The sequence below is a fragment of the Ochotona princeps genome, chromosome 9 (assembly GCF_030435755.1).
Source record: "Ochotona princeps isolate mOchPri1 chromosome 9, mOchPri1.hap1, whole genome shotgun sequence".
NCBI classification, from domain to species: Eukaryota; Metazoa; Chordata; class Mammalia; order Lagomorpha; family Ochotonidae; genus Ochotona; species Ochotona princeps.
In genome coordinates this window covers 77,240,793-77,260,169 of record NC_080840.1, presented here as the reverse complement: position 1 = coordinate 77,260,169, position 19,377 = coordinate 77,240,793, and the positions used below count along the sequence as shown (strand labels likewise).

The 19,377-nt window shown below is 52.5% G+C and overlaps 1 protein-coding gene across 4 annotated transcripts in view; it reads right to left on the bottom strand.

Moving 5' to 3' along the window:
• Positions 1-19,377, bottom strand: part of ADAMTS2 (ADAM metallopeptidase with thrombospondin type 1 motif 2) — a 181,999-nt gene that overhangs the window by 114,615 nt on the left and 48,007 nt on the right. For all 4 annotated transcript variants that reach the window (XR_009246108.1, XM_058668836.1, XM_058668835.1 and 1 more), the window contains exon 3: positions 1,177-1,339. Coding sequence is in view for 3 of the 4 variants with exons in the window: in XM_058668836.1 (XP_058524819.1) it covers positions 1,177-1,339 (163 nt within the window). In the remaining variant the exon portion in view is untranslated. The remainder of the gene's footprint in view (positions 1-1,176; positions 1,340-19,377) is intronic.

The following is a 19,377-nucleotide window of genomic DNA, read 5'->3' as shown; positions in this document are numbered from 1 at the left end:
CCACCCTGCCTGAACAGAGGTCCTTGGCATCACCCTGGCCCAGAAATAGCTAGCACTCAGCAGAAGATGCCTCCATCTGGGCCCTCCAAGTGACAGGACTTTCTAAGCCCATTGGTCAGGTGGGTAAGCAGAGGCCTAAACTTGACGAAGGGCACGGACAGCAAGGTGATGCCCCATTCACTCCTGCCCGCCAAGGACACTCCTTGTCCAGCTTGCTGCAGAAAGGGGCAGGCATGAAGCAGCAGGGACACAGGCTGGGGCTGGGAGTGGAGGGGCCGTGGCAGGCACATCTTGCCACCCTGGGCTTCCAGACTTGAGAATGGAGCCCTGTCAGGCTACATCCAAATGATGCGCCAAGCCAGGGAGTACAGGGATCTGAAACAGATGAGCAGGGCCACCCTGGAGGGATTAATGCATCTCACCACGGTGCAGTGCCCGAGGGTAATCCAGCCATGAACAGGCAGATGCACCTGTCTGGGTACTATCACCCCAGGTCTATGGAGGTCACCACCCCTTGTGCAGCTCTCCCAACCAGGAGCCCTGGAGCCAGAGGCTGAGAGCTCAGGCACAAGTCAGGAGACCCTGGGAACTGCAAGCTTCAGGGCTATGGTCAGCCTCCCACCCTGGCTTCCAAAGAGCACTGGGGAGGTGTAGGTTGGCACAGGCCTGATTACCCATTCACTCCCCCAACCTGACTGGGGACACTCTGGTTGGGAGGAAGCTGTGTAAATCAGCACTTCAGGAGCCGCCGTCAGCACATCCCCCCAGCAGAATCTACAAGGAGCACTTGGGAGCCTTCATCCTCCAGTGACCAGCCAAGTGCTGGAACCACAGCAGGTGGAAGGGCCTGTCAGAATCCAACAGAGGTGTGGCCTTGAGCCAAAGATGCAGGCCTGGTCTGGGCCTCCCTCGCTCCTCCACACTTGCCAGCCCCTGGCAGCAAAGTTGCCCCTTGGGTAATCTTCAGTTCCTACATCAGGGATCCCCAGACCAGCACTCTACACTGTGCCATGTGCTCCACGAGGCAGTGGCTCATGGCTGACCCTCAGAGCCTCAGCGAGTGCCTGAATCCTCCCACCCAGGGAGCCTGCCTTCACCCAGGGTACAGTGTTGCAGACAGCCAAAGGGAGACACGCCGGGGCTTCCATATAGCCTACCCACCACCAGTGGCCTCACCTGTGTCCAGGACCTGTGGTGTCGTCCCAAGAGGCAGGGGCCTGGGGGTGGGCGGTCGGCGATACACCACATGTACACGGCCCTGCTCAGCCTCCTGTGCCGCCAGCCCCTTCTCCAGGGGCTCGATGAAGAACTCCTCCTCTTCCATGCGAATCAGACCAGCCTGCAGGGGCAAAGGGGAAGGTGTTCAAGTTCTCAGCATGTACATACTATGAAGGGCCCCAGAGGGCAGCGCTACCCAGTGTGGTGGCTAGAGGTCAGCTTGAACCATGGGCTGGCAGGAGGGCTGGCAGGTGCCCCTAGATTTCTCCCCCTTGCCTGGGCTCCACTTCCAGCAACTGGAGCCAGGAGCCAGCCCAGAGCTGCTGCCGCCAGCTCACCCCCACCCCATAGCATAACATGCCCTCCTTACAAAAAAGACACTCTTAGCTGTCAAAACCCAAAGAACAACCAAAAGGAATTCACATTCAGCAGTAGGCCAGGGGCCAGCCCCAACCCTGGGAACTCCACTTCCAAGAGCAAGGTCAAGATGACCAGTGGTGGGAGGGCTGTATCCGCCCAGAGACATGCTCCATGTGGGCAAGAGTTCTGATTCCAGGAATGTGATTCTGGCTCTTCTTGGAAAACACAGGCCTGACTGCAGCTGGCTGCACACCGCCCAGCAGTCTCAGCCTCGGACACACTGGTGGCTCTGCCACCATCAATCCCTTCCAACACATCAGTCACCCACCTAAGAGCTGCAAGCCGCTAACCCACTGCTACTGCTCCCCACCCCCAGACTGGACATGGCCGTCCCTTGCTATAAACTCCTCACTGGATCCATCCAGATTCAACAAACCCTGCACCCTGTACACCAGTCAGTGCTCACACGACGGGGGTGGGGGTGCAAAGGCATGAGGAGCTGCTCAGGGGATGCTACACCAGGGATCAGATTTCCACATCCTCCAGAAAAACTAGGGAAGCTGGTGTGTCTGCTGCTGCTTGTGGGACACTCTGGTTTAGCCAGTACTAGCCATGGACCCTTCTCGTCAGGGACCCCAGCTGATCAGAGTCATGTCCTCGAGCTGGTAACCCCAGTTCAATGTCCCTGGCCTCTCACATGCCCATCCCAGCTTGCGCAGGAAGAGGAAAGGGACCCAGGCTGAGGGATGAAGTTCACCAGTTGCATGGATGGCAACATGAAGAGCAAGGGACCAAGGGGCCAATCATCAAACAGGCAGAGACCCAGGGGGAAGCCAGTAGGCAGCATGCAAGGCTCCTGGGCAGGAAGTGCCATCACCTGCCTCTGCTTAGCACCAGCTGGTGGCCACAGTGAGAATGGATAGTGGGGACATGGGTGGGACTGCAGGAACCCAGGAGACAGGGCCCAGGATGAGCCCAGGGACATCCCATCAGCAGGAATCCAGGACAGGTCCAATTCAGGTGGCAGATAGGGTCTGAAGCTGGCTAAAATCCTAGCCCCAACTCCCCAAAGGTCAATGAGGTCCCAACCCCTGTTGGGTGGTGAAGAAAGCCTCTAGGGAGATAGAGGTATTGGCAGGTGCACTCAGTGGAAGCCCCAGGGTTGGGGAGATGATCCTAATCACCAGGGCAGCTGCTAAGACAGTGGCATCAAAAAGACAGGCATCAGACACACGAAAAGAGAGGCGTGACCTCGAAGCAGACTGGTGGGGCCCCAGGAAATCGTGAGAGGTGTGCAGCGCATTCTCTCCCCAGCCAGTGCTCATTTCAGTCCTCTGTTGTAATAGCCACGGTAAATACCTCGGTGGGTGACAAGAAAGTGGTGGTAGAAGCCAGGGCAGGCAGAAGACCCTCAAAGACACCCTGGGCGTGAGACTCACTCAGCCCAGGAGGCTGAGTAAAGGCATCAGGAATGAGGGGAATGAGGTCATGGGGGAGCCACAGGGGGAGGGGCTGGTGGGAACCCTGCACACCCCCACAGTTGTGACTCATCCCAGAGTCCCAGTCCAGCCAGGCCTGGTGAGGAGTCAGCCAATGCTTGCAGGATGAGTGAATGGATTGACCTGCACTGCCCCCACTCTTGCCCCGAGAGCCGGGCGCATCCCCCAGAGAGACACTAACAGATGGGAAGAGAGCAGGACATGCAGTTCCCTATGCACACTGTGGGCGTGTGCAGCTGGGAGCAGTTTCCCGATCTACTCTGCTGCCCTGCGTATCTTGGACAGATGAGTGTGCTTTGAGGGGGAATGTGGCATCTCAACCCCATCCATTAACAGATCTAGTTGGAGGAAGCATGGGAATGAACTCCAGCAGGTTGGCAGTGGGTAAGCTGTTCGGGGTCTGGTATCCCCTTGTTTTCTGGCCTAAAGCCTCAGGCTATGTATCAAAGCCCCCAGGCCTGCAATTTCTCACATGTAAGTGGGACTGGCCATCCTCCCCTTGCAGGGTCATGCAGCACGCATGAACCTATGACCTATTCAGAATCAGGGCCACATCCTAGCTGCTCCACACCCCAAGATTCAGCCTGCTTGCTCTGCAAACAGGAACAGGGAACCCTGGGGCAGAAAGCCTACAAACAGGCACAGGAGCTCACACTCAGAACCCAGGCCTCCTTGCAAGGGACAGCTCTGATGGGGCAGGACGGTAGGCCAACAAGGGCCAGCAGGGCAGCCCCCTCTTCTGGAGGAAGCTTTACTCAATAGGGTGGTTTGGGGGTGGGGACAGTGCAGCAAGGCCAAGGCTGCCTCTGTGAAGGCCACCCCTCGCTCTGGTGGGGGTGGCCCCAGGGGACAGTGTGGAGTCTCCCTGATCCTTCCTGCTGTCCTCCTAGAGGGAGGTCCTTGGGCCAAGGTGATCTGAGGATGGTGGATCCACTCAACACTGCCTTGACTTGAAGCCACCTAACAGGAGACTCTCCCAAGTGCCCAGTTGAACGGCATGCCAAGATAACTCAGGAGCGTGAAGCCAGCTTCCTTGGCCTCCTGAAGAACACCAAACCCTCCAAGTGACTGGTACAGCCATCACTAGCGCCCACATGTTGCTTATGGCTAATGGTGGCTGAAGGCACATACAGGCCTGTTGTAAGACCTATGGCTGGCTATCTCAAGACCCAAGCTTACTACTGAACCCCAACAGCTTCTGCTCCAAGACCAACAGCTGGCCAGCACAAGACTAGTAGCAGACCACTGTGTCTCTAGTGACTACCTGTCTTCAAGACTATGAACTGACCTCTTCCCAGCACCATGGCCCAGCATGATGATGGAGGATGGGCAGGTCTGGAAGCAGGCAGCACTCACTCACTGCCAAACACTCCAGTATGCATCCCAGCAATGGCCTGTATGAAGAACTGCAGTAGACAGTCAACAAGAACACAAGGCCTAAAATGTGAGTGCACTTTGCTGAGTTCTTCCCTGCTCCTGACAAGCATATCTGTTTTTACATGTAACTTTCATCCATCAGAATCGGAACTCTGTCCCCATCCAAGAAAAAAAAAATCAGGAAATCCTGCTGCAGCACAAGTGTGACGTGCTCTGACTGTTCAGGCCTCCATCTGTCCAGCCGGTGTCCTGCAGACAAACTGACCCCTCTGACCTTGACTCGTACTGCAATTCTCCCCTCTCTCGATGGCCTGCATTGTCTGCCAAATCCAGCCATCATCTCCCCACTTTGGGAAGAAGGGAGGATCCCAGGCAGGCCTCCGCCCCCACCCTAGGGTGCCACCATAGCTCGTCGGTCATCAAATTAGAGCTTGTGAAGCAGAAAAGGCACACCTTCCTCTTCCTCTTCCCATCTCTGTGGCTGCTCCCTAACTGTTTTCTAGGGTGGGGAAGTCCTAGAATGAAAACTAAAAGTTAAAAATCCCTTAGATTCCAGAAACTGAACTGTTCCCAACCATTACTCTGAATGCACGTGGGCTTTGCCCTGTGTTTCCACAGGACAGGCACCAGCTAGCCATCTTCATGGGCTGCTTCCATGAATGGCACAGGAAGCCCTATGCCATCAGGCCCTCGTGTGCATGTGTGACCAAGGTCAGGTCTGCCACTCAACCTGCTTGTGGTGGCCACATCTAGCCCAGATGGTCAGATGTCTGTTAAAATTAAGGTTGAAGAAGGAAAAAGAGAAGTTGATGTCAACTCAGGGGTCCTCAACTTCAACGGAGGACAAAGCAGCATCAATCAGCCCCTGCTACTCCCTAACCTCATCTTACCCCAAGAAACAGCACGGTGTGCACTTGTCACAGGACTCCCCCAGCGTGCTGGCATCTAGCAGGGCACTCGTTCCTGAAACTATTCAGAGAGTGGCAGCCTCTCTCCCTGTCTCCCCCTTTGGCAATGAACCTTGAGATTTGGCTGGATGGATGGGGGTTACAGGTCACTCAGTGCCACCTGCAGGGAAGTCGTGAATCAATCTTGTCCCCTCTGCAGACCCCAGTTCCTACTTCTTCAGAGACAAGAGCTGACCACTGACCTGTGGCTTGGGCCTCATTTATCCTTTCGTAATTCTGATGGAACCAGAGGGAAGAGACCAACAGGCAGACTAATTTGTCCCCACGAGAGGGCCACCTCTGTTCACAAGACAAAGGCCATAGCTGTCTCCTGGCATTATAGGCCTTCTGGGAGACACGGCAGCCCTCTTTAACCCTGAGAGGGCCCACGAGTCCGGACTTCCTTTGGAACTTCAAGGCCAGTTCCCTGTCCTCCTCTGGGGCACCTACCAACTCCTATCTTCTCCCAACAAATGTGGTGACAGCCAAGACACCGCTAAGCTTGAGTCCCCATGCTATACCGGGTGTCACACATGGGGCTTTCAAACATGGGGCCTATTCAGACTCCCCTAACTGCAAGATGGATCCTCCACTTACAGAGGGCATGAGGGTGCAGAGAAGGGAAGCTGCCAGCTCAGGAGACAGGCCTGCTTCACTGCAATGGACTGGCACTGGGGCCACTGAACCACAACATTCTTTTCAATACCATCCTCAACTCTGCCTCTGTTGACTTTCATTTCAGCTCGGTACTTTTGTCTGTTAAGATTCTGAGCCTGAGTATTGGTCTCTCAGTTGTAACGCAGAGATGGATTGTAGAGAGGTGTGAAAAACATGTGAGCAAACAGAGACTCCCCTTGACCTAAAGAGAAATTGAGGGGTGAATGCTGGTGTGCTGCATGCTAAGTCATTCCATCTTGGAGTTCTTGGTTCAAGTCCCAGCTGCTCCACTTCTGATCCAGCTTCCTACCAATGTGCCCTGAAAGGCAAAAGGTGACAGTTCAAGCTCTTGGATCCTTGCTACTCTTGTGGGAGACCCGGATTAAACTGGGGGCTCTTAGCATTGGCCTGGCGCAGCCCTGGACATCAGAACCACTTGGGAAATGACTCAGCAGATGGAAGAGCTCTCTTTTGCTCAGTCTCTCCCACTTTCAAGCAGATTAAAAATACTTTATCTTTAATATATAAGGAGAAATCTTGAAAAACTTTTACAAAGACAATTTTAAAGGAAATTTTATCTCTACTATGTTATTCAATGTTTTTGATAAATATATACCAGCTTTCTGGAGCTATAGTCCATGTGCCACACGATGCACAAATTAAAGTGTACAACCAGAAGCACCATAGACTTTAGACTGTTTCATCATCCCCAAAAGAAACCCCACACACATCTCCTGTATACCTCCCACCTCTGCTTCATTCCCACTGCCCAGCCCCAGGCATTTCCTCCTCTACGTCTGTCTATGTGTGACTTGCCTATTCCAGACACTCCCAAGAAATGAAACATACAGCACACGACCTTTTGTTTCTGGTTTTATTCAGTGTATATTTAGTATGCATCCAAACTGTAGCACAGATTGGCATTTCATTTCTTCTTCACAGTTCAATAATATTCCATCCAATACACAAACTACATATCACTTATCAGCTGGTTGACTGATGGATATTTAAGTTGTTTACTTGCTGACAGCTACAAATAATGCTATGAACATCTCTTTTTCGTAAGATTTTGTGTGGACGGATGGCCTTATTGTTCTTGAGGTGGGATTTCTGGATCAGGTTGCATTCCAGAGTGGCTACCCCATTATACATGTCCACATGTGTGAGGGTTCAATTTCTCCTTATCTTCACCAACACTTGCTCGCTTCTGGGCTTCCCTCTAGTCATTCTGGAAGATGTGACCTGGTACCTCACTGTGCTTTGATTTACACTCCGTGACAGGTAAGAATACCAACAGCTCTCCCATCAGCTGTTTGCTGTGATTGGCCATTTATTTCTCATATCAGAAACATGCTTAGATTGCTATTCAGCTGTCTCTTGTCTATTTTAATGTTAGTATTTAGCATTTTATAGCATTGAAGCATGATTTTGCTGAACCTGGTTGTTTTTCGGGTAGTCTAACTCTATAACTTTAACAGGACATATGTCAACAGTTTAGGTGAACGTTTTTGGGAGGGGTGTGCAGAGAAATCTTTATCACCCCAGAGAGGAGTAACTGATCTTTGTGTCCCACCCAGTGAGTTATAAGTGCATCCTGGCTGGCGCTTCCTGTCTGTTTCTAAGCTAGCCTAGTTGTTCTCTGTCTATCTATTTTAAAGTATATAGAACATGGTTGAATATGAACCAAAATTGAAATGTCTATGAAGAAGTCACAGGTTGTGGTTGAGAACCTGCATTTCCCTAGTAACATATTGGTTAATCAATACCATGTCAATTAATGCCATAATGTCGTAAATGGTTGTAAATATTATGTTGGGTTTTTTACCTGATTGGGATGATACTCTGCTGGTCCTACCTTCAGACCAGAGATGGTCTCACCAAGAAGCCATTGAACTTACCAGGACAATAAGATGCTGGACTTTATGATTGGTCAAAACCTCCAATGAAAGAATGTCAACTGAATTTGAACTAGGGAAATGCAACAAGGTGGAGCAATCCGCCGTGGGGGGAGGGTGTGGGGAGGGGCGGGGGGAATCCCAGTGCATAAAAAAATGTGTCACATAATGCAATGAAATTAATAAAAAAAAAGAAAGAAACATGCTTAGTCAGAGTCTTTGCCCACCTGTAGTGGGTGATTTTTCTTCCACTGAATTTCAAGGGCTGTTCATGTATTCTGGACCCAAGTCCCTCATTTGCTAATTCTAGGGGTTGCCTTTCACTTTCTTGCAGGTGTCCGCTGATACAATGGAGGATTTCATCAAGTTCGGTTTATCTTTGGTTGCATGTTGCCACATTTGCTTTTGATGTCATATCTAAGACTCTAACCTCAGGTAGCAGAGACTGACTCCTATACTTTCTAAGAGTTTCATGGTTTCAGCGCTAACATGCAGCTCTTTGATACACTCAAGGTCATTTCTCTGTGTGGTGTGAGGAAGGGACCCAACTTCAGTCTTTTGCACGTTAATAGCGACTTGTGCCAAGAGACACATTTAAGAACACCAAGTTAGTAAAACCGTATGAACCTCCCCAAGGACTGAAGACATATCATGTAATAAATGTGGAAGACTAGGTGGTCAGTGGACGAAATCACACTAAAAAAGCACAAATCCAATGACAGAAGTAAAAGTAAGCAAATTTGGGCCTGGCGAGGTGGCCTAGCTGCTAAAGTCCTGGCCTTGAATTCACCAGGATCCCTTATGGGCACCAGTTCTAATCCCAGCTGCTCCACTTCCCATCTAGCTCCTTGCTTGTGGCCTGGGAAAGCAGTGGAGGACGGCAAAGCTTTGGGATCCTGCACCCGCGCGGGAGACCTGGAGGAAGTTCCTGGCTCCTGGTTTCGGCCGTTGCAGCCACTTGGGGAGTGAATCATCGGACGGAAGATCTTCCTCTCTGTCTCTCCTCCTCTCTGTATATCTGACTTGGCAATAAAAATAAATAAACCTTTAAAAAAAAAGTAAGCAAATCTGTCATCTCAATGAATGTCAACAGTCATTCCGAAAATCAAAAATTGCAAATTTATGTCAAGGCAAAGGGTTTTGCAGACTCTTTACCCCCTTAATTAACAAATAGATCCACTTGCTTCTAGGTTATTGAGCAAGGCAGGCTGAGCTCCAAGCCCCAACAAAGTTCATACAGAACATGAAACTAAAGAGCAGATTTTAGTGCCAAAACATTTGGAAATCCATGTGCATTTCTGCACAACACATATACATTTCCGTATAATACAGTTTCCCACAAACTCTTTGGAGATTTCTTGTTGTGCATGTGGCTGCATTCACTTCACTTTCCACAGACTTCCTGAAGCACTCCTGGCTGCAGCCCTGTGCTCAGTACAGCCCAGCAAAGGGCATCACCTTCCAGACCCCCACGCTAACTCCCACAGCGGCTGTTCTGGCCCCTGGAGCCCCTGCCCTCTCAGTGAAACCAGCAGGTGGCAGGGACAAAGGAGAGGTTGTGTGCACAGCTCTCAGCAGAGGCCTGGTCAACATCGCTTATTTCATTACCACTGCCATTCTCATGCTCCCGGAGACTTACATAATGAAGAGTTAATGGTGTTAAGGTTTGGGCTGAGTTTCGCTTTTTTTTTTTTTTTATTAGCATTTTCTGTGCTTTGGGATATTTTTTTACCAAGGGCATAGATCAAATCAGACAACTCGTTTGAAGGAGAGAGCAGGCAAAGCACAAGATGAGAGGGGGAGGAAGACGGAGAGGATGGGATGAGTAGATGCTAACAGGAGGCCTCCCTAGAGGCTGGTGGGCCATCTCCCGCCAGACCAGGCAGCACTGGAGAACTGCTTCCACCAGACCTGCCTGTCTGTCTGAGAGATTCCAGAAGGCTCCAGACTCAGCCCCTCCAGTCCATCTCGCTATTACGCTGACCTCTGTGTGTGCAAACATCAGAGAGACCTCTGGCAAATGGAGCTGGCCTGCATGCCCTGGCCAGCATAGAGGGGTCAGCAGGTCAGGTTCAGACTCTGAGACCATGCCGAGCCGGGCCATCCATCACAAGAAGCAACGTGCATGCCTGCCAGCTGCTCTGCCTGACATTTCCCGGGTCCTGCTCAGCATGAAGACTGCGTCGGGGAATGTCCCCAGCCACAAATTAACATTCACATAAATAACAGGGCAGTCTCTTTTTGCAATGGAAGAAAAATGGCTCCGGCTGCAGGAACATTTGTTGAACTCTCCAGAAACGAGATAGCTCTTCTGAGCTCCCACGGCAGACTGTGGCCTTGGGATGTGAGGTGGAGGGGTGCTCAGCGGAGAAGGCTCGAGGTCTCACCAGCCACCACACCCTAACTCAGGCTGCACCTGCACACTGCAGGCCTACACACACTGCCCCTCCTCTCTTCTGTATCCTGGGGGCCAGCACATCTGAACAGGCAGACAGACCCCACACAGAATGGCCAGGGGGCTGGGCCGGCAAGGGTCCTTGCTCCAAAGTGCCCATGAACCCATCTTTCTCCATGCATGGCATTTGGGGGTGGAGGCCTAAGGAAGATGTGAAGATCCTGGGGCCAAGGTGTCACCAACCACCTCCATTCACAGGAGCTAGGACCTGCAGACAGTGTCATACACACCATCCCAGGGTCTTCAGGAGACACCCTGGTGAGCAGACAGGGCCTGCAAGCCTCATCCCAGATGACCCAAGGCCCTACCACCGAGAGTCAGTTTACTGGCACAGTTACAGCAAAGGAACATTGGTTAGGGGCTCTGGGGGGAGGTTGTAACCACCAGAATTGAAGCCTTCCCAGTTTCAGCAGTGCACCCCTGAAAGCAAGGTGTCGTTAAAGTATTCTTCTCAAGTCTTTCCTGGTCATCTCACAGGTGTCTGTCTGCTCCCTGCGCTCCACCTGGTTAGTGCTCTGTGTGTGTGCCTGTGTCCTTGTCCCATGGAAGGAGGACACCAACTGCACGGATAAGGGACCTCATCTTAACTTAGCTATGTCTTTAAAGGCTGTGTTCCCCAACTCCCTGCTCATGTACCTGGGGGAAGCACTGCAAGATGGCCCAAGAGTATGGACACCTGCCCTTGGCTCCTGGCCTTGGCCTTGGTCCAGTTCTGGCTGTTGTGGATGTTTGGGTAAGCCAGCAAACCAAGGACCTCTGTCTCTCCCTTTATCTCTAACTTTGTCTTTTAAATATATAAATAAATCTTGTTACAAAGGTTCTAACTCCCAACTATAGTTGTTTTCTGAGATACTGGGGGTCAGGACTGAAATACCCAAATTTGAGAAGTAGCGGGACCCACCTTAGCCACCACCATCACCCAGCAGAGTCAGAGCTGGCAGCTGAGGTCATGGAAGTGGGTTTGACAGTCAGGAGAGAAGGGCCTTGCCTGGTCAGGTCACGGTCTGCTTGCCCTCAGTGGACTTCAGGTCAGGTCAGGAGAAACATAGTGACTCCTGTGGAGTAGAAGCCCACCAGGGCTGGCTGTGGGCTCCCTTCCTTTTGAACACATCCCAGAGCCAAGAACACAGGCCCAGAAACGAAGGACAGCCTCAGGAAGTGGGTGGCCATCAGGATCCCTCCTCCCAGCACGGCCACACTCTCCCTCTGGGCAGCAGCAAGACCTCCCTGGCCCCACAGCAGGTTACTGGCTAGCATTCTCCATCCCTGCACTGGATGGTGGTGCCTCCAGGAACTGTCATCCCGCCTTCACCAACCGCACTTCTGTCCCGACTGAGTGGCTCCCCACACGCCCACAGCACCCTAACCACACCAAGGCTGAGTCTGTGCAGCTGCCAGAAGGTGGGACACGGGGACTTGAGAGAAGTGGTAGATTCTAAGAAGACCCAATGCCTTGTGTCCAGGGCAGCATGGCCTAGAGAAGAAGCCCTTAGTCTAAGGGTTCTGGCAGGGGTATGGCCCTGCTGCATCCCACGTGGGTGTCCTCCCAGAGCCTGTGATGACCAGGGAAGAGGTCACTGTCCACCACTAGTCCAGTGAGGGCAGGCAGCTTTGGTGGACAGCGAGCCTGCAGCCTCTGTCATCCTGGAACTCCTTAACAGACATCCAATGAGGGTTGGATGGAGCGCGGGACAGCCAAGGCCCCGTAGGCAGCAGTGGACTGGGTGGTATCCACAGCAGAACGGAAGGAAGATGGAACACTGAGGCCAGGGGTGCGCAGGTGGATACAGCCCATGCCTCCACTGAGTGGTGTGGATAGCTGTTCCTAGCCCCTGGTCTCTGCTTCCTCAGGTGTAGAAGGAGACATGGAGGAGACGGTGTACAAAGGGCCTGAACTTTCCCCACCACGCTTCAGGGAGCTGTGAGACCCCTCTCCAGGCCTCCCCCCAACACAGCCTGGCGCCCAGCCCGCCTTTGATTTCCTTAAAATCCGGCTTCCCTTCCTGCCCCATTCTCTAGGGCCCGCCACGGTATCCGGGGCAGGCTGACCGCCGACCGTCCTCAGCCCGCCTGCCCACCTGCCACTCCTGGGCGGGCAGCCCTGCCAGGCCCCAAGGCAGTCGGCTGCCCCTTCTAAGTCCAGATTTCCCAAAACAAAAACCAGGCCATGCCATCTGACAAAGGATCTCGTCTGGTTTATTTATGGGAAGAGACGGGACACTCAGGGCCAGGTTGTCTGGGCCGGGGCCAGGCCACCCCACAGGCCTTCAGACACTACTGCCCTACACCCTCCGCTAGTCCTCACTGGAGACATTAGGAAGTTTCTTCATTCCAGAGCAGGAATGGGGATCCACACGGCTTTGTGTCCTCTGTGAGTCACTGGAGTCTGGACAGGGAGCCCCTCCTGCCCCACCCTGCAAGGCCAGCAAGGACCCCAGGTGCCACATCCTGAACGAAGGCAAACAAATATGTCACCATCATCGGATGGCAGTGCAGACTGAGGGAGGCGGATGGCACACATTCAGACTGTCACTGGGGTCCTGGCCACCAGCTGTCATAGTGGGAGACCCTGGCTGAGTCCTAGGTATGAAAATTGGTATCGGCCTATGTCCAGGGCCTTCACCTGCCTCAACTCCCCTTCCACGACCCCACATGGTGCCCACACATAGCCCTGCTGACTGGCAGGTACAAAGAAGCCAGGCAGGTGAGTGGACAGCAGCCAGCAGCAGGCCAGGTGCAGACCACACACACCCTGGGCTGTCCCTAGAAGCAGGCTGCAGCCACGATGGGTGGGTACTTAGGCTCTCCACAGGCACCCTTTATCACCTGGGGCTCTGCTCAAGTCAGTACTCCCTACTCTGCACAGTTCCCTCATCAGGCCCTGTATTGCCACACCCGCTCTCTATACGAGGGGGACACAGCCTCCCACGTGAAGATGCTCTCAGCAGCCAAACCCAGGGTCATGTGATCAAGACAATAAATAAACACATGAGCAGATCACACTCCAGAGAATAAAATTAATATCTGTGCCTCTGGGCTGGTACATATCAATAGCAGAAGAAGGAGCCACCAGGAGATGGGCTGGCCCCTCCCACCTTGGACCTCAGTAAATGTAGACCACATGGCAGGGGCCATAGTGCTGAGAGCAACACCTTGCGGGCCGGGAGAGGGCTTCAGTACGGAGGCTCCCACTGTGGCTTTGCCATCTTGCTTTGGCCTGGTGACTGCTACCTCCCAGCCTGCCCATGTGGAAGGGAAATGCACACCCTTTGCCAGCCTCCCAGTTGCCTTTGGAAGTTCCTACCGTGCTTAATTTTTTTTAAAGGTTTACTTAATTTTATTGGAAAGTTAGATTTATAGAGAGACGGAGGAGACAAAGAGAAAGATCTTCCATCTGCTGGTTTATTCCCCAAGTGGCTGCAACAGTCAGAGATGAACTAATCTGAAGCCAGGAGCCAGGAGCCAGGAGCCAAGAGCTTCTCCCACTTGGATTTAGGGTCCCAAGGCTTTGGGCCGTCCTCGACTGCTTTCCCAGGCCACAAGCAGGGAGCTGGATGGGAAGTGGAGCAGCTGGGATACAAAATGGCACTCATCCTATCTTGCTTTTTACGATGTGGTGTGTCCATAGCTCAGAGAGTCTACCTCATGTCTCACAAGAGGCTCCTGGATTATGGACTTTTGGAATGGATGGTGGGCTGACTGGACACTTTGGGACTTGAAGATGGAACTGATGTATATGGAATGTGTGAAAAGGATATGGATTTTGGGCGAATTAGGTCAGGGAAATGCTATGGATTGAGTAGCACTTATCTTCCGTAAAACTCACACAGATGCTTCAACTCTGATGGATTAGTGTTAACAGAAGATGGATTGGACCCAGAAAGATGGCCTAGTGGTTAAACCCTCATGCCAGGATCCCATAAGGGCACCAGTTTGTGTCCTGGCTGCTCCACTTCCTATTCAGCTCCCTGTTTGTGGCCAGGGAAAGCAGATAAGGACGGGCCAAAACCTTGGGACCCTGCACCAGTGTGAGACACCTGGAGGAACGTCCTGAATCCTGGCTTCGGATTGGCTCAGCTGCAGCCGTTGCAGCCACTACGGGAGGGAACCAGCAGATAGAATATCTTTCTTTCTGTCTCTCCTTCTCTTTGTAAATCTGTATCTCCAATAAACATAAATAAATCTTGGACACACACACACACAGTTGATGGGTTAATGGATCTAACTGGTGGCCAGGAACTGGGGCTGGTGGCAGATGCTTTAGGTCACCAGGGATATGCTCTTACAGCAGGTGGCTATTCGAGTGCAAGTTGTGCCCAGCTGTTCCCTCTCTATCTGCTTCCCAATCCACCATGCGATCTGCTTGAGGAAGCCCCACAGATGCCAGATTTGGGGGCCACCCAGTTCTGACCTGTGATCCTACAACTATAATCTGTCTCTGGGAGCAGGCTGCAGTCATGCTTCTCCCATCCATCTGCCAGCCTGCTACCCTTAGTGGCTGTAAGAGCTGGAGCTGAGCCAGGCTGAATCCAGGAACCAGGAACTTACATCTGGAGTTCCCACAGGAATGGCAGGAACCAAATTTTTGAGGCATTATATGTTGATCCCCAGGAACATGAGCAAGGAGCTGGATCAGAAGCAGAGCAGCCATGACTAAAACCAGCATTCAAAAGGGACATGAACACCTCAAGCTGTGAGTTGACCAGTTGCATCACCACACGTGGCCCAAAAGTTCCCATTCCAACTTCAACTGACAGTGACTGCAGATGCTAACATTAGGGGTGGCTGGGTGCTGGGCATATAGGAGATCTATAATGCTTTTCTTCTTTTTATTTTTACAAAACAATGTAGTCTAAAGTTATTTCACTGAAACCTAGAAGAATGGAAGTTGCTCCCTAGGCCTCCCCAAATATTTCTTTCTCCACTGCTGCATCGGAGGCTGGTGTTGTGCGCTTGCAGCCCAGATGTCCAGGGACTGTGCCTTGCAGGACGCAGTGAGTTCTGGGAAAGGTACAGCAAAGTGCCAAGTTCCCTTGGGGAGGGAGTAAGACACCTTCCAAGAACACTAGGGAAACATGTCTCTTGTCTTGGTCTGTTTTATGTTGCTACTTCTTTAGACTGACACTTTGGGGAGATGTATTTTGAGAAGTTCTGAAGGTTAGAAAGGCCTCTGCTCAGCCTCTGGCAAGGGCCTTCATGATGCCCCGGCTCAGAGCTAGCTGCACACTGGGCCTCTCTTCCTACTAGAAAGCTACTGGTGTCATCACAGGGGGTCTCCGGTTGCATGACATCACCCAATTCGAGCCTGTCCTCCAAAGGCCCCACCTCCACCCATTCACATACGAGTTTGGGGATGGGGTCCAACATATAAGCTTCCAGGGGACACATTCAAACCCCTGTGACAGTGGACGGTGGTGCCCAAGTAATGGTCTCAGTCAGCACATCCACAAGGGGGTGCCCTATCACTCCCTGTGGCTCCCTTCTACTCCATGCGTGGAGACCTCAGATGACCAAGAGCTCTGGGCCCTGCACATCCCAGTGGACAACATCCCCTGCTCCCAATCCACCTATAGGTGCATCCTCCCTGTGGGCTACAGGTTGCAGAGAAGACGCAGATGGAAGACACCTGGCCCTTGCGTTAGGTTGTGAAGTTTCAGATAGGGTATATCTAAAAATGATCAGGCTGTGATTATTAATCCCTGTTCTTTCGCAGCTCTGGCCGGGGGTGGGGGTGGGAGACTGTCAGAGATCATCCCTAATGAGGCCATGTAGACCAGCACTCCCTCCAGCACTATCAGACTCAATACGTGGGGGTGGGAAACACAACCTGGAAAACCCACAGGGTCTCTACACAAACAGGTTCCAAAGAGCCGTGTGCTGTGCACAGCATTTCTGTTCCACCCCTGCTGTGGGAGACATAATATGAAATAAACCAAGGCCACCACTTTGCACAGCAAAGGAAGTGAAGAAATGGACCTGAACCCACTGGCTGATGACATCAGCACCTCTACCCACTCCATGCACCTGCTGGGAGCATGCCTACTACCCCCCGCACAGGTTCAGGAAGGAATCATGTCACTCATTTTCAACTAATCTGTCTACATATGTAGAATTCCTGCCAAAACAAAAAAGAAAAAGAAAAAGAAAAAGCACGCTCAGGGCTCCTGCTAGCCTGTCCAGCTACGCCTCTGGGAATCGTCCAGAAGAAATGTTAATATGAAGGCCAGGTCGGGCGGGGGCCAGTTTACCCGAGGTGACTCTTGTTCCCTGGAGTGTGCCTCTGAGACAGAGCCATGAGGTGACCAGAGCCAAGAGAAGGCACCTCCCGCCTGAACCAACCCTGGTTCTTACTGGTCGGAGCCTCCATGGCATCCCATTTCCCCATCTCCTTCAGCCCCAGCCCTGGGAGCTTGCCTTCATGCCCTTCTCCCTGAGCTCACTTGGTGATGAGGCACAGCCACTCTATTGCAGCCCTGGCTATAGTGCCATCTTGGTGCTGCCCTGCCTTGTCCATGGGGGACAGTCTGTTCTGCTTTGCCTCACGGTCCCCTCAGTCAGCCAAGAGCAGGAGAAACATCTGAAACTTGCAGGCTGTGTAGACGGATCAGAAGCCTGACCCACAGCAAGAGATGACATCTCAGCCCCCAGCAGCGTTTCCCTTTGAACAGCAATGGTTTAGGGTCAGGGTTCCGAAGAGTTGTGGAATATAGCTTTCCCTTCCCTGGGGACTGGAGCAAGCTGGCGACTAGCAAACGTCCTGGATGACAGGTTGTAGCCTAAGCCACATGGGAACATGAACGTCACATGCTCATGTTCAGGAACGAGCAGTAGCTGATGGGCCACAGACCAGGACCAGCATGGACCACACCCCTACTCTTCACCGTCGAAGAGAGTGCAACCATTTCTGCCCATCCTGTGGGCTCCACTGACTCTGCCCAAAAGTCTGTGAGTGATATCTTCACGCTACATCCAAGGTTGGGGCTCTCATTTCTGGTCCCTATGCCCCTAGCAGCTCTCATTCTCCAGGGACACATGCTAGTTGTGCCTCTTGGGAGTGAGACAGAGTTTCCATACTGTACCCTCATTTCCACCCCAAAATCAGGGCACAGGGCTAGCCTGCTGCCTACAACTGTTAACAGGCTTAGTGTCCCAAACTGGCCCAGAACATTCTGAGCAGGAGGCACACACACCTGCCACTGCTGCTGTCCAGCATGGAGTCAGAGAGGAGTGAGCCACATGTACTGGAAGGGATCAAATGACACCCCAACAGCCCTCCTGACAGACCGCCACTGAAGCAACTTGGCTGAGCACCCAGCTGGCCCTGCAGTTAGAGGTGGGGAGGAGGAATGGAAATGAAGAGCAGGCAGAGGGAGCACTCAGGCCAAAAGCAACAAGAGCAGAACCACCAGGAACCAGTCAAGACTCAGCCTGAGCAAACACAGTTACACACACAGAGCACAAATCTAAGACCACCCTTGAAGCAGAAGATACATGCTATTTCCGTTCATCAGCAATGATCACGAGTCTGAACAGTCCCCAACTCTATGCTCAGTAAGAAGGGTTCTGCTTGGAGGTAGCGGGCAGTGGGATGCAGGGAAATGTCCCATCAGATGCACAGGGCCCTGGATGCTGCCTAGTCCCTCTCGCTGATGCTCAGAGAAGCTTAAGGTTAAATTTGACAAACAGACATGTAATGACTAGCAGGAAGTACATCACCCAGGTCATCACAAAATGGGGGAAAATGCAGGAAAAAAAAAAAAAAGAAGAAAGAAACTCTTTAACCCATGACTCTAGGAAATGCTTGTTGGGACCTGGAGAAGATGCAGACCCTGGAGAGCAAGGAGGCCCAGGTCAGGGCCAGGTTGGAAGGAAGGATGGGAGCTGGATCGGGGCCAGACAGAGCCAGGTGCTCAGGCCCTGCGAAAGACAGCAGGCACATGGAGGAGGCACAGGAGGTGTCCTTAACACAGCCAGGGAAGGCCAGCTCCCAGGTTCCCACTGGAGGCAAAAAGAGGCTGGCTGTAAGCAGAGGTGGGTAGGCAAGGTGTGGCCAGAGGCCAATGCCACAATCCCCAGTGGGCAGCAACCCTGCCAAGTGGGGCAGAAGTGGGACTGAGGTGGTGTCTCTGTCCTGACACGAGGGCTGAAGTTAAAGGATCCCTTAAGACAGCTGAGCAGGATGGGAGGAGAGCAGGTGGGCCTGAGCCAAATGGGTGTTTCCCAGGGCTTGAGGACAGTCACGAATGCTCTGGAAGGAGGTGTCATGGAAGGGGAATGAGTTGAGTCCCCAGGTCTCTTACCATGTTCACATGGCCAGAGGAAGATGGCAGTGTAAGAGGAAAGCCTAGAATTCATGGTTCATGGGCCACATGGTGATGCCAAAGCAAGAGAAGCAGGGAGGCCCAAGATGGGGCAAAGAACTCCAATAGCCACAGCCAGGGGCTGTGGAGGAACCTGGGGCTGGGGGCTACTGAGAAAACTGGTGAGGAAGAGAGTGCAGGATAGCTCAGGAGCCCCAACAGCAGGCAGGGCCAGGGCTTCAGGGGCAGGGCCAGGAACTGAGTGTGCATCCAGAGCAAGCAGGGTGGGCAGGGAAGCAGCACATTGGCTCAACCAGGTAATCCTCCACCTCCAAGTGCAGGGGTCTCATACGGGCACTGGTTCGTGTCCTGGCTGCTTTACTTCCCTTCCAGCTCCCTGCTTGTGGCCTGGGAAAATGGAGAAGGAGGACCCAAAGTCTTGGGACCCTGCACTCATGTGGGAGACCTGAAGGAAGCTCCTGTTTCCTGGTTTCAGATTGGCTCCAGACCAACCAGCTCTTGTGGCCATTTGGGGAGTGAACCAGAAGATGGATCTGTCTCTTATTCTCTGTGGATCTGCCTTTCCAACGAACATAGGCAAATCTTGAGAGAGAGAGAGAGAGAGAGAGAGAGAGAGAGAGAGAAAGAAGAAGAAGAAGAAGAAGAAGC